The sequence below is a fragment of the Trachemys scripta genome, chromosome 7, assembly GCF_013100865.1.
Source record: "Trachemys scripta elegans isolate TJP31775 chromosome 7, CAS_Tse_1.0, whole genome shotgun sequence".
Classification (NCBI taxonomy): Eukaryota; Metazoa; Chordata; order Testudines; family Emydidae; genus Trachemys; species Trachemys scripta.
The window spans coordinates 4,327,064-4,341,403 of NC_048304.1; the positions used below are offsets into that span (position 1 = coordinate 4,327,064).

Below are 14,340 nucleotides of genomic sequence, written 5' to 3' on the forward strand. Positions count from 1 at the left end.
AATCCTCAACAGCTGAAACTGTCTATGAAAAGTCAGGCAACGGACACGATTCATTTCTCAGATCCACAAGGTGCCGATTTTGCCTCTGGTCCTGGGGGGACCAGACAGCAACTATGAAAAATGGGGACGGGGGTGGGGGATAATAGGCGCCTATATAAGACAGAGCCCCGAATATCGGGACTGTCTCTATAAAATCAGGATATCTGGTCATCCCACTTCCAGTATTATGTTCTCACTGCAAGTGCCTCATTATCTATCACCAGTGTGGAAGGGGAGGTTCTATCATATCTCATATCATACAGATGTATGCTGTACACTTCTATCAGATCTAATAAATGTATGCTGTACACTTCACTGTGGTATCTGAGCGCCTGGATCTGTGGGGAGAGTTTTGATCTTTGTTTTAAGTGCCCAACAGGATCAGAAGTTTGTGTACCGGGGACCTTTCATCTCAGCTCTTTAAGCTAAGGGCAAAAGGGACTGAACCACTGAAACGTGACCATGATACTCATTTGATTATAGGCAAAAGAGCCTTCCCAATTACACTAAGAGATCTATAATGGAGGCTACACACCCACCAGTATGGCAATGGCAGATGTTGATGTGCTTCCCTCCTTAGCCATTCCCCCTCCCCCCTCCAAAAAAGTAGGGCAAGTTCTTCCAGTTTTACACTGGCTCCAGAATCTAAATTTTAAAATAACTCCTCAGAAGGTATCATCACACTATATCTTGCTGGTTGGAATTGTTTGGCTGTTTATGCTCATGCTAGCCTGCGTTCTTCTAGAAGTTTAAGCTGATAGAAACTCAGATTGGTGGTGTGTATATGTGTGAGAGGGGGAACAGTACATTGGGATGGTTAATATGTAATTTAATTTGTCTAGCAGATGATTACAATTTATATTTCCTTCACCCTTTACAAACTAGTAATTATAAATAAATAAGACAACAAGAAAAACCCTGTTTTGTGATGGCTGGCAGTGTTTTAAAGTATTTTATTAAAGTTTGATTTTGAAACATTGCTCACTCACATACACACTCTAAACAAATGGTAAACTCGTACCTAATTACAAACAATACACAGCATGTGGCATGACAGATGAACCTGAAATACATTTCTCCCCCACTGTCACAAAAAACAACTTGAGGGATGTAGAATTGCTTACGACAAACCCAATTCCTTAACTTTAGCCAGTCTAATATTAATTCTGAATACCAGGGACTAGAATCTGATTTCATTTATATCAGCCTAAATTGAGATGAACACAGCTGTAATATGTTTTAAGGTCAGTAGGCATTATGATCGTTTAGTCCGACCTGCTGCATAACTGGGCCATAGATTTTCACCTAACTTGTGGGGGAGTAAGAACATATATTTTATGGCTCAGTAGGCAAAGGCCAACATTTTCAAAGCCAAGTGGTTAATATAAGGCTTGTAAATCCATATTTAGGCACTAATATGGATTTAGATGAATAACTTCAGGCACCTTACCTTAAAAATCTTGGCCTGACTCTCAGTTTACACAGGAGTAATTGGGACCAGAATTGGGATTTGGTTGTACATATCAGGCCACTTCAGACATTTTTTACTGGTCTGTGGTTACCATCTTAAACACCAGCCACTGTTTCCTCTATAGTAATCCCTAGGCCCACTCAGTAGCAATGGATCTCAAGGTTTTGAAATTTTTAGATGCCTTTAATTTCTGAGAAATTATTTAGCAAGAATAACTGCATTTTTTCAGCTTCATAACCCATGTAAAAATTATCCTTTTCTTTCCCAGCTAACACTACTCGAATATTCGAGGGGACCAGAATTGTTAAAACAGGAGTGGTAAGTACTGGACATAAATCAGTGCAGCAAATTTAAAAGCAGTTGTAAATTGTGCCATAATACCCACCAGGTGGCAGCATAATGTTGTAAATCTACTGCAGTTATTTGGGAGGGTGTTACTTTATTTAAATTCTGAGCAAAAGCTTTAATAGCCTGTTTCCACACATGGAATAGCTTTATAGCTTCATGATTCTGTAAGCTTTCTTTGGAGAGAAAATATGTAATCCTAATGACGACTGGGAATATGCTTAATTTCTTTTAATAATTAAATGAACAGAGAGGTTCATGCAGTAGGAGCCAGGCAATGTTTTGGCACATGGCATCTGCAGTCTTCCAATGCCGTGGAAATACCTACTTTTGTGTACATTAGGCCGTAGCAAATTATTTATTTTAATTCTTGATTTCATGTTACTTGAGGCTGTAAGTATTAACCAAGGTGAACTTTCAACAGCTCTTCTAATTTCATATTCCAAAATCCAGAAAGTGCAATAAGCGAATATATTTTACACCACTTAAAAATGCCCAGTTTTAGTTCTGAAAGAACATAGTTATGTTCAGTGCTGTAATGTCAATCACATTTATGGAATTCATCTTAGAGAACATAGGCTAAGTGATTTATTTCTGGTTTCACTCAGTCCCATTCTGAATGGTAATACCCCAGTAACACAGACCTCGAACAAGAATGATTAACATTTTTCACGGATAATGTAGAGATGTACAAAATCTGCTGCCAACTTTTACTTCGTCGGCCCAGCTCTGAGACGAACGGCGAATGCCAGAGAAAAGCACATTTCTCAAAGCCATAGAGGTTCAAATTGATAAGCATCCAGAAGTTCAGATGCTTATTTAAAGTTTGAGCTCAAGATCTCAGAAGAACAGGCTCTCCCTTGAGATCTCCAGTTCTTTGTGATTGCAGCTGGATCAGACAGAACATGAGAGCAGTCTTTCTTGTTGTGCTACAGCATTTCAACTTCCTGGCCTGGCGGAAAACAGGAATAGCAAGGGGATGCAGAGTATTATGACTAAATGTACTCAGCTTTTAAAACTCTAAAAATATTTGGGGCTGTAGACATTTTATGGGCTGGGTGAAGGTTCAGATCAGTGCCTATGTTTCCCATTAACAGAAGTATTGGGAGCATAAGCTTTCGTGGGTACAAACCTCACTTCTTGCAGCTGAAGAAGTGAGGTTCTTACCCACAAAAGCTTATGCTCCCAGTACTTCTGTTAGTCTTAAAGGTGCCACAGGACCCTCTGTTGCTTTTTACCAATATCAATCAAAATTCATAAGTTGTATAGACATAGCCCCAGTTCACCACACTATAATGGTTAACATTTTGTACAGTCTCAGTGTCTTCACAATGACTATGAATTTCACCAGTGTAGTCATTTTTTCTTTAGGAGCTAGCATTCAAANTGGGAAACATATATCAGAGGGGTAGCCGTGTTACTCTGAATCTGTAAAAAGCAACAGAGGGTCCTGTGGCACCTTTAAGACTAACAGAAGTATTGGGAGCATAAGCTTTCGTGGGTAAGAACCTCACTTCTTCAGATGCAAGACTTGCATCTGAAGAAGTGAGGTTCTTACCCACGAAAGCTTATGCTCCCAATACTTCTGTTAGTCTTAAAGGTGCCACAGGACCCTCTGTTGCTTTTTACAGATTCAGAGTAACACGGCTACCCCTCTGATATATGTTTCCCATGTTAGCTGTCCCTCATAAATGCATTTGCAGCATAACCTCCACTTTATTTTTGTTGATTGAACTGGTAACGTGAAGCATAAGTGCAGCATGGTCTAGTGGCCTGAGCACAGAACTCAATTCTAATCCCGGCTCTTCCACAGAATTATTCTGTGTCTTTGGACAAATCAGTGAACGTCGGTGTCTTTAGGATAATCACCACTACAGACAGCCACGGTAACAGCGAAATTCATCTAATGGTTTTCAGACCTTTAGCCAGGGTTTATTCTGGATAGATCGTGTGTGTACAAAGTTAATCGTTTTAGGGTTGCTGATCATCTTGCAGTACAGCCCCAGTAGCTGCAACTCTGGGTCACAATTCAGCCCCTGCTTCCCCCTAGCTGCATGGGGGAAATAAACTGTGCCGGCCCTTTTCCTGCCACAGCTTGTTGCTCTCCCTCCCCCCCGCGCCGCCGCTCTGAGTTGAGAAGGCAGAGTGCGTTGGGCAGGATGGGTAGAAGCAACTTGTGGTGATGACTAAGGGCTGGTGATGGTGGTAAGGAGACCCTGCATGCCCTCGTACTGCCCTGCATGGTGCACAGCCAGGGTCTCAGCTGAGATCTTTTGAAAGATGATGATGCCAAACTGTGCCATAGTGACAAACCTTAGCAGAATAACGCCAACCTGTGCAGGGTAACGAACAAAATTAGGAAATAATAGGAACTGAGACCCCAATCCTGCAATCAGATCTGTATGGAAGGACCCCAGGACTCTGTGAGAGCAAGGGGTGCCCCAGGTTTGGATCCGATTGCAGGAACTGGGCCCATTATTACAAAATTAGGGGCATTATAGTAGCTGCTGAAACACAGCTTTTATTTGAAGGTAAAATGTACATGATTTCACATTTTAAACATTTTTTAGTCTATGGTTTAGAGAATTGGCATAGTGAAAGTCATTAAACTTTTAAAAAATATACTCCCCCCCCCACCCCCCAAAAAGAAATATTCTTCAAAAGTCACTAAGGAAGGGGAGAGGTCGAGTATAAAACGAAGATAAGAGTAATGAGATATTGCTATAATTGTTGTTTGGAAATGGCAAATGCAAGAACGTTTACTCCTCTTGGGAATGTCTACACTGCAGTCAGAGGTGTCACTGCAGCTGGTGTAGACATAACTCGCAATCACTTTGATCTAGCTAGATCAAAGCGAGCTCGAGTAACAGTAGCAGTGAAGCCGTGGCACCTACCCAGGGTCCCATATGGGGTTGTACAGTATGTGTACATCAAAACTAACTCGAGAATGCGTATGTGGTCTGTGATCACACCTGAATGCATTGTAGGCATAATCTGTGTTATTTGCCATGTGACTTTTTAATGCTTGTGCTTGTGCTGTTTCTGGGTAGATTTGACTCCAGTTTGTATAAATATACTTGTCTCATTTGAACAGAATAATGGGCAGAATGGAGTGTTTGGAAAGAAAAAGAAAACAAAAGGAAAAAAGAGCCGAGGTAGCATATCAGTGACCCCTACTGACACTCTCTCTGGTGTGTTTTCTTCCCATGTCCCCTCTGGTGATCTCTTCAAGCCTACAGCTTCTCCTGCTTCTTCAGCTGACATGGCTCCCATCAGTTCTGGATCTTCTACCTGGACTTCTTCTGGTCTTCCTTTTTCCTTTGTTTCAATGGCAACTGGAATGGGACCTTCATCCAGTGGAAGCCAAGCAACAGTGGCCTCCGTGGTGACCAGCACATTGCTTGCCGGCCTTGGGTTTAGTGGTGGCGGTATTTCCTCCTTTCCTAGCACTGTGTGGCCAGCCCGCCTTCCTAGTGCTGCTTCTACCAGCAAACAGTCAGTTAGGCCGGTGCTTACAACTCCTGAGGCTTTATCTTCCCCAGGACCGGACAGTGATTCCGCTCTGACGAAAGACAATGAAGGAGCAGAGGAAGGAGAAAAGGATGAGAAGAGTGAAAGTGAGGATGGCGAAAGGGAACATGATGAAGAGGGAGAAAAGGATTCGGAAAAGAAAGAGAAGAGTGCAGTGACAGAGGCTGCCGAGGTACAAAATAACACTGAGACCACACTAACGACCATTTCCCCTAATAGAACTGTAGAGGAGGAAGGAAATAAAACCATACCTGGTCAAGAGCAAAACATTTTCCCAACAGATAAGAGTCCTGAAGAAGAGAGGGTTACTGAAACAGACACTCAGCCCCAACCTGTTCCCTCCACCCAAGTGCCACCAGCATTCACAAATGAACATTATGAAGGGCAAATCCCAAAGGGACCAGAGACAACATCAAGAAAAGCTTTTCCCAATGACCGCAGGTTTCCAGAGGAAAATCCATCCGATAACAGATTCATCACCATTAACCCAGGTGAGTGATCCTGGGGGAGGGATGAGTGGGAGTTGTGTTTACTTCCTTGTTTCAGATTCCATTGAAAAAGCTACAGGGACCAGATTTCTCACTGACTGACACCCCACACGATCCCATTAGCAGCAATAGGGTAAATCAGTGCAGGACTCAGCCCACAAATGATGTTACTCTGGGGGTGGGGTGGGGGGGAAATACCCAGGGGAGGGAGGTTATTGTGTTAGGAAATTATCCAGCCTCCAATTAAAAACGTGTGCTTCGAGCTGAAAAATGAAGTTTGGCAAGAAATTAGCCTCCAATATGGTTGGCTGCTTTTAGGAGTTTTGTTGTTAGAAATTAATATAGCTAACTATAACTGTGAAATTATCTTTGAACAATGGCCGCTGTGTCTTATGCATATCTGTTTTTCATAAGACGTTTGTGACATACGTATACAGTTATTTTATTTATGCGTAAGGCTTTCACTGCTTAGCTCCAGCATATCTGGCTGGCTTCTTTCTCACCACGCACTCACAGGCCTCAATCCTCAAGACTGATCCACGTAGATGGTCCTTTATATTTCCCAGAGTCCATGGAAGTTAAGGGGGTTCTGCACTGGTAGTGTCACGTGGATCCAATTACAAGGTTTACTTTGGTCTCCCTCTGAGGTTTTAATGAGATGACTGTCTGAGTGACTGTAAGATGATGTATGTTTGTTTGGTTTTTTTTTAAAAATCACTGTTTATTTTTCAGAACTATAGTATGTTTAGTAATTTTGTTTTTCCAGCAAAGCTGTTGTGGAGTTAGAATACTGTGAAAAAGCATCTGAAATATTTATTTCTCTTTTACATTTATAAAGATTAAAATCCAGACCTTTTATGCTAAGTTACAGCTCAGAATCAATTTTCACGGCTAAATTTTAAAAAATCAAAGCCCCCAATCCTTAATGATGTTTGTTATAGAAATGCTGATCCGACTCTAATGCTGCGACTCAGAACTGTTCTGCAAGAAAACAGATTAGCAGCAGTGGAGCGGTCATGCTCTAACCCCGGTTTTGCTGACATTTTTTATGCAGACTCTGCTGATTTTCTAGCTTTCTTTCTTCTACTCCATGGTCTCACATGGTGGTTTTCTTCAAAGTCAGCTCTTCCCACCATACATGCTTTAAAACACTTGCGTAGGCAGCCTGCCAGACCCACCTTACCATGTCTGCTTTTTGTCGGGATAAGCCTGTGCGCTCTGGCTTTTGCAGTGCTGAGTCGAAGCTCAAGGTCGTAAGAATTGGGCATAGTGGAATCTCACTTCGAGCCCACCTGGCTTGCTCTGTGAAGGCAAATCTACCTCTTGAATAGAGGTATTGGGTTCTTCCCTCCCCTGCTTAGCAGTACCTAATGTCCTGATTTCCTCGACTGTCCAAATTTCATGTCCTTTGTGCAAGCTCTAGCAAAGAGCCTGATGGCTTACTGCCAGTGTAATGTAAATGAGAGAGGAAATGGACAGATGGCTCCGATGTCCATCAGAGGACATATGGTTTATTATCACATTAGTTTTTCTGGGGTGTGAGTAAGGGGGGGTTAAGAAAAGATGGGACCCATTGCAGAGTGTGAGGAAGGTGAGAAAACGCTAATGCACAGCCATATTTTATTATGGATAGGACTCACTAGTCTGACATGGCTTGCTCCCACTCTGTCTGACACACGGAGAGCCCATATGCCTCGAGGAATCTCTGGAGGGAGGAAAGGAAGTAGCCCAGGTGCAGTCCAGGGAGTCCGGCATGGCTTGTGCTAATCAGTTATCAGGTCTGTGGGCATTGTTCACTTGGAAGTTGGCTGTGGGCTATCTGGAAAGACAAAACATGTAATGGATCTTCCTGGAGACCTGAGAAAAGGACAGTCAGCCTATAGAAGTCACAGCCAATATGGTTCTAGGTTTTTCTATGCTGGCGTGAGGGAAGTGACATCTTGGAATCAGCTGTGTCCTTCATGTTCTGGCTCAGGATATCTATAAGGAGAAGTGTGTGAGTCAGACTTTAGAGCCAAAGTCTCCAGAGGAAGTTTTAGCCAGAGGAAGTGATGAGTGACAAAGTTTCCTGCCATCTCCCAAGCCAGAATCTTAATTGTCTCTCTGGTGGCATCACATACAAATTTGTTCAAGAACAGGGGGTGGTCTAGCTTCTTTTCAACTTCAGAGGCAGATGGTGTTAAGCTCCTAGGTCTTGAATCTGCAGAAGAGGAAACATGAAAGTGAATCTTGAGGGACATGCAGAGACCTTTAAGGGCCAATTCACACCATTTTCCTAAGTTAGAGTCCCCTTTTCTGTCCCTGGGCTCTGAGGGGGAAATGTTAGTCTCTAGCAGACCAGAGGATTTGTCACAAACTTAGTGACCATTGAGTCAATCTTTGGGAAGGACCAACACTTTTTTGCTGTGTCTTGAGGGAGTTTTGCAATGTTTGTCATAGCCCTGAGGGATGGAAGACTTAGAATCTGGATCCCTTTAAATATCTGTGTATCTTGGCTGAGAGGAAAAGGGTTATCCTTCAGCGTCTCCTCAGTGAAGTCCTCCTTCATGTCATCATGTGAACCTTTGTCCCAGTGGCCCCTTCAGGGACTGCAGAGGCCACTGGTTGCTTGCTAAGGGCAAGTTCCCCAGGAATTTGTTCAGTACGTTCAGATAATTGAAATTGACATGGCTGAGGAAGCCTGGCTCTTTCAAGCCAGAAGAGGAAAGGGAGAGAGCTCCCCTCCCTCTCAGGGAGCGATTCTGCACCTTTGGAAGCTTTCCTTTTTTTATCCTGATTTCCACACAGAGCACACAGGGGGTCGGGGTGAGGAATGGGAGGGGAGTCAGAGGCCGAAGAGGCAATGCCCAGCTGCGGGTGAGGGAAGAAGGGTAACCACGCGAATGGGAAGGGCGCTGGACTCCCGAGCACCCTGCCCTACTGTGAAAGAATCTCGGGATCAATCCCCTCCAGGAGACAGTGCTGTGCTACCTCGGGGGGGGTGGCGGGGGGGGGGGAGACCTTTGGCAACTGAATACCGGGTTTTTTGGCTTTTGTTTTTGAGCGAGGGCCTGAGAGGAAAGTCCCCTGCTGCTCCTGTGAGGGGAAAGTGGCGCATTGGGAATTATGGCATTCCCCAGCCTCAGGGTGGGAAACTCTCTCATGAACTTTCCCGCATCAAAGGTGGGGACTGAGTGCACCAGGGTTTCAGCACAGTAGCCTCCTTACAGCACTGCTCTGCCCTTGCTGGAGGAGGAGGGTCATAAGCACCGCAGTGCCGGGGGAGGGGAGATAATTTCCCCCTTACTCTACAACCCGCTACACTCTGATTGGGGTGAGGAAACTTTGCACTTAGTGAGGGCGGGAGAGGGAAGTTTCCCAGGCGCTGGGTTCCATAGGCACACACAGGATGTGCCCAGGTGCACCCTAATGCCCGCGGCCCGGATTTCCCCCCGTGGTGCCGCGTGCGCTCTCAGAAGCGGACGGCACATGGAACCACGTCCCTGGGGCCCCGGGGGGCAGAAGGCTCCATGCGTTGCTCCAGGCACCGCCCCCCGCAGCTCCCATTGACCGGAAACGGGGAACCGCAGCCAATGGGAGCTTCGGGGGAGGTACCTGGAGGCGCAGCAAGAGCAGCACGTGGAGCCCTGTGCCGCCTCCCCCCCCCCCCCCCGGGGCCGTGCAGGAACGTGGTGAGCGTTCATGGGGCCAGGGTGGGCAGGCAGGGAGCGCGGCGCCAAGCCAGAGCCCGAACCCCTCCTGCACCCCAACTCCCTGCCCTGAGCCCCCTGCCTGCACCCCAACCCCCTGCCCTGAGCCCCCTGCTCCACCCTGCACCCCCATGCACCCCAACTCCCTGCCCTAAGCCCCCTGCCTGCACCTTGCACCCCTGCTGCACCCCAACCCCCTGCTGCACCCTGTACCCCCATGTACTCCAACTTCCTGCCCTGAGCCCCCTTTTGCACCCTGCACTCCGCCTGTACCCCAGCCCCCTGTCTGCACCTCGCACCCATCCCCCTGCTCTGAGCCCCCTCCCGCACACCACCCCCCCCCAAACTCCGCTCTCCCACCTGCACCCCAACCTTTATGATGTTCACATTTTAAAAAATAAAATAAAATTCCCTGGGTGCACACCCTAATGAAATGTGCTGCGCACGCCTATGGTCTAGGCTGTGGAATGGACTCCCACTGAGGAGAAGTATGACCATGGAACTGACCACTCCCAGCACTAAATGCAAACTCAATTTAGTTTTCCCTCAATTATGTCTTCAAGTACACATCTCAATACACAACACACCCATTCACACCCAAAACACCACTCAGATGCCCTAAAACGCTCTCTTTTATTCTCTTGATCCTGGCAAACCCTTCATTCATGCAAAGAGACTGGTCCTTTGCTCATGCATGTGGTTGTCTTCAATGAGCACTCCTTGCATGAGCAAACACTCCTGTCACAGCTAATGGTTTGCAGGCCTTAAGTGGCTTTTGCAACATTGAGATAAACATGTCATTAGATCAAAGTTTGTGAAACTTAGCATCCTTAGGTGGCTAGTGTGGAAGGAAGTATCTTAAAGCATTGCTGAGAACTAGTACGGGTGAAAAACATGTGCAAAGCACTCCCAAGATGTGCAAAAAGGAAAGTTAGTACAGTTGATTATGGTCTCTAGAGGACAAAGCAGCTTTTTTTGGATACTTCATCTCTACAGTGAACCAGAAAAGCCAAATTCGCTGTCAGGTTATTTTGATGGGGTTTTTGAGTGGAAAATTGTATCATTTTAAAGAGTAGAACATTGTTTTATAACAATGTACACTTGCAAAATTAATGATAGGGAACCAAATTAGCCGTGCGTAAGGAGATAACTGAAAGGGGAGGCCCAGCTGACTAGAGGAGAATAGGAACACGTGAGAAGTTATGGGGAAAGAGAGGCCAATTAGTACAGGAAGGCTCATTTTCTTTCAGTGCTTATTTCACACGCACATATACATACCTTTCCTGAGGCCATGTCATTATTTTCTGAATGGCATTGGCCCCCTCGTCTGGTGTTATTGGCCAGTGTTAATGGTTCCTTCTGCTATTGAGTGCTTGCTCACATGCTCCTGTTTCCGTTTTTTGCTCATCCCTCTCTATTGTGTTTTTTGCCTAATTGTATCTTGATCTGCAACTGTAAAACACACAGCTGTTCAGAATTATTCAGGATTTTTTAAATCTGGAAATTAGAAGTGATATTCTGCACAGAAAAGCACGATTCAGTCTTAACATGTAACTGCTGATATTACCCAACAGAACTTTGATTTGCCATGTTGGAAGCTTCAACAAATACTATTTGATACAAGATAATGTATTCACTTTCCACCTCTGTCATCAACAAATTTAACATATTTCCAGTTGGTGCTTTAGACTGGGTCGTGAGCATAGCTTGAAAACAATATAGATCTAGACCCTGACCCTTTGATAGGCACTCCTCCCTATCCCCTACAGGGTTACAAAGCTTCACACAAGTTTGCTCACAAGAGGGCTTTATAGTGAGATCATGTTATGCATTTTAAACCTTATTTAGTCTCAATATAGGACTTCAGTGCTTTGATTTTCAGAACAATCTTCAGCGGGGCTGAGGTTCGAAAAGCCTTTGGGGGATAATCTCATTAGGATAATTAAACATCTGTGTAATTCTCTTTCTCCATATGTGCAAGAATTATTAAGTTGTATTTTCATGTGACTCTTGAGCTGTTTTGCGTGGCAAATTGTAGAAGCATACAGTAATAGGGTTTGAATGCTGGTAAATAGAAGTACTGGATTACACGAGGAGATCTTATTCAGAAGAACAGTGTGAATCCTGATTACTTGACATTATGGTTATGGGTCATCAACCTCAGTTTATTAAATAATGAAATGGCATATTTAAGTGTTATAGCAGTCAGTAGGAATGAGCACTGAAGAAATGCCTATAAATAAATAAGTAAAAAAATTTTGGCATGATGACATTTTTAAAAAACATTTTTAAAACTTCTCACATTTCCACACTTAGAATGACTGACATTATCTCTGAGTGCTATTAACTGACCGTTCTGTATCAGCTTGTAGTCTCGTTTACTCAAAGGAATGACTGACAATTGCCTTTCATTTGAATGAGTGGATGATATGAGACAGCTCTGCTCGGACAATGACGTTTTGTTGGATTCAGAACATATCTATTGTCTTGGTTATCTGTATCTAAAATTATATGACAAACAGAACTTTGTCTCTGCGCTGGAGGTTTATGCGGTGTCAAGGGATGATAAAGGGGAAGTTTCAGCAAGGCATAGGTAAGGTAGGTAATATATTACCAGCAACTATTGCTTATTGTGACAAGTGGCATTACTGTTGGAGAATAAACATTTTTATATTCTCAGGGAGAAAGCTTTAGAGGCTAGAATTTTCTGACTGTAGGATTTCTTTCTCCCATTGACCTTTGTCAATAAATCCCCGTGCCAAAGCACCCTTTGTTCTCTCTCTCTCCAGTTTCCTGTGCCAGGTCCTGAAATAGATGAAAGTGCTGAATAAGTGTTTCTCAAGAAAGTGATTGTTATGGATACCTACACCCTTCCGCACACTGAGAAGTGGATTTTGAACTGCCTGAGCTCATGTTGTGTAGGACTTCCTGAAGCAGATATGCGATAATAGTTTTTATTCCTTCCTACTGGGATGAATTCCAAGCCAGTAAAAGGCAAACTGAATTAATTCAACAATGACATATGCCACTGGAAACTGTTTACATTTCTTAGCAAAATTGGAGTTTCCTCGTCCATGTTTTTTTTTTTTATGCTGAAGTAAGGCATATACTGGGCACGGTTACAACAAGGATACATTATTTGCTCTACCACTGCTCAGTGTTCTCAGTTTAAAAATGAAAGATTGAAAGGCTGAGTTTTGCTAGAGTGCAGAGAAATATAAAGCTCTGTATCCTTCTTTTCAATGTATCAGTTCCTCAACGTTTTGTTCATGTTACCCAGCATGCTGTCTTTTAATCTACTTCTCTTCCCCTATACTGAAGAAGGCACCTGCTGGCAGTCCAGATGTACTGCTAAAGTCTTCTAGCATCAACAGTCATCTTATAGCAACTTTCGCTGATGTTTTTATTTCAGTTCACTCCAAACATCGCTTAAGCAGTGAAAAACACTTAGTTTCTCTTCAAAACCAAGAAACTAGTTTTTTCTCTCTAGTGGCAGATTGTTGCTTGGCCATTTCCACTTGGAATCTCAGCCATCAGCATCAATGAATGGTGCTTGCTATTCTACCTTTTGACATATTGAGCTCTTTCTTCTTTTCACATCTGTGGCAAGACGGGTATGAGAGGTCAGATAAGCACAATCTCCCCAGTAGAATAAATAAAAGAAACATCATGAATATTACAAAAGTATTGTACTGAATTGCGGTGTGTCAAAACTCTAAGTCAGGCTATGTTTGCTAAGGGATGTGAATTATTTCATGCATTTTTTTTAATATACATTTTTATGCCGAAGCGTAAGGAGAGGATCATATGGAACACTCACCTTGTAGGAGAGAAATGAAGTAATATTCTGTCTGGCATGGGGTTGCCAGTGGTATTTCACTTTCCTAGTAAGTTTTAATGGACCATATGTTTTAATTTGCTCTTCTCTACCACTCTGATCAATAGTACTCCCCCCACACACACAAACATGAGTTGTGATGCTTAGTTTTTTTTAAAAGCAATTTGAGTTCCGCTGATGAAAAGATTTTTCTTGCTCTGAACTACTAAATGAAATCAAATGTCTTAATAGTGGTATATTGTTAGTGTATTGCAATGACTAACGCATACAATGTGAAGCTTTCATGTATAGTGCACACATATTTTAAATAAAAACTCTGAATAATGTGCCTGAGACAAGTTAGCACAAAGCCGGTGCCCTCTGCATCCTTTATTCATTGAGGTTAGAGACTAGGAATGATACTGGCTACTCATCTCTCTTGTGATCAATTCTGCACTCAGTACACGTTCACTTCCCCCCAAACATCCCTCTGATTAGCACCTCATTTAGGCTTGCCTGCCAAAGGGCATTACCTCCATCAGCCTACTTCTTAAAACTAGAAAGATTTCTTGCTGGGCTTGCAACAGCCTATGGTCTTGCTCTGTTTTCAGCCGTCTGGCAAAAGCATTTACAATTAACCTTTACTTCCATGTTGTTTGAATTTTACTCCTGCCTATGGAGGAGTATAATCTAAATGCTATTAAAATAGAGTATGACTTCATATTATGTGACATCCAATTATCCGTGTTTTGCCTACCTATGGTGAAAAGGCAATTATGTTTCTCTGGTAAGATTTGCTGCTGTATCAGAAGAGATCATAATACAATATGGAACAAGAGCATGGAATTGCTCTAGTCAGAGAAAACACATGGCGAGGTGAGGGCGAATAAACAAAAAGTCAAGTGTGTATTTTTCTATCTTTGTTCAGATCTGAAGCCATTTACAATCTTCCTTACCCTG

General features: G+C 43.5%; 1 protein-coding gene across 5 annotated transcripts in view; it reads left to right on the forward strand.

Annotated features, from left to right (window-relative positions):
- The window catches only part of PTPRG (protein tyrosine phosphatase receptor type G), a 607,840-nt gene that overhangs the window by 498,340 nt on the left and 95,160 nt on the right, over positions 1 to 14,340 (forward strand). For 3 of the 5 annotated variants that reach the window (XM_034776330.1, XM_034776327.1, XM_034776328.1), the window contains exons 11-12: positions 1,779 to 1,828; positions 4,950 to 5,877. In XM_034776330.1, the coding sequence (XP_034632221.1) occupies positions 1,779 to 1,828; positions 4,950 to 5,877 (978 nt within the window). The remainder of the gene's footprint in view (positions 1 to 1,778; positions 1,829 to 4,949; positions 5,878 to 14,340) is intronic. The other 2 variants (XM_034776331.1, XM_034776329.1) reach the window with 1 other exon arrangement.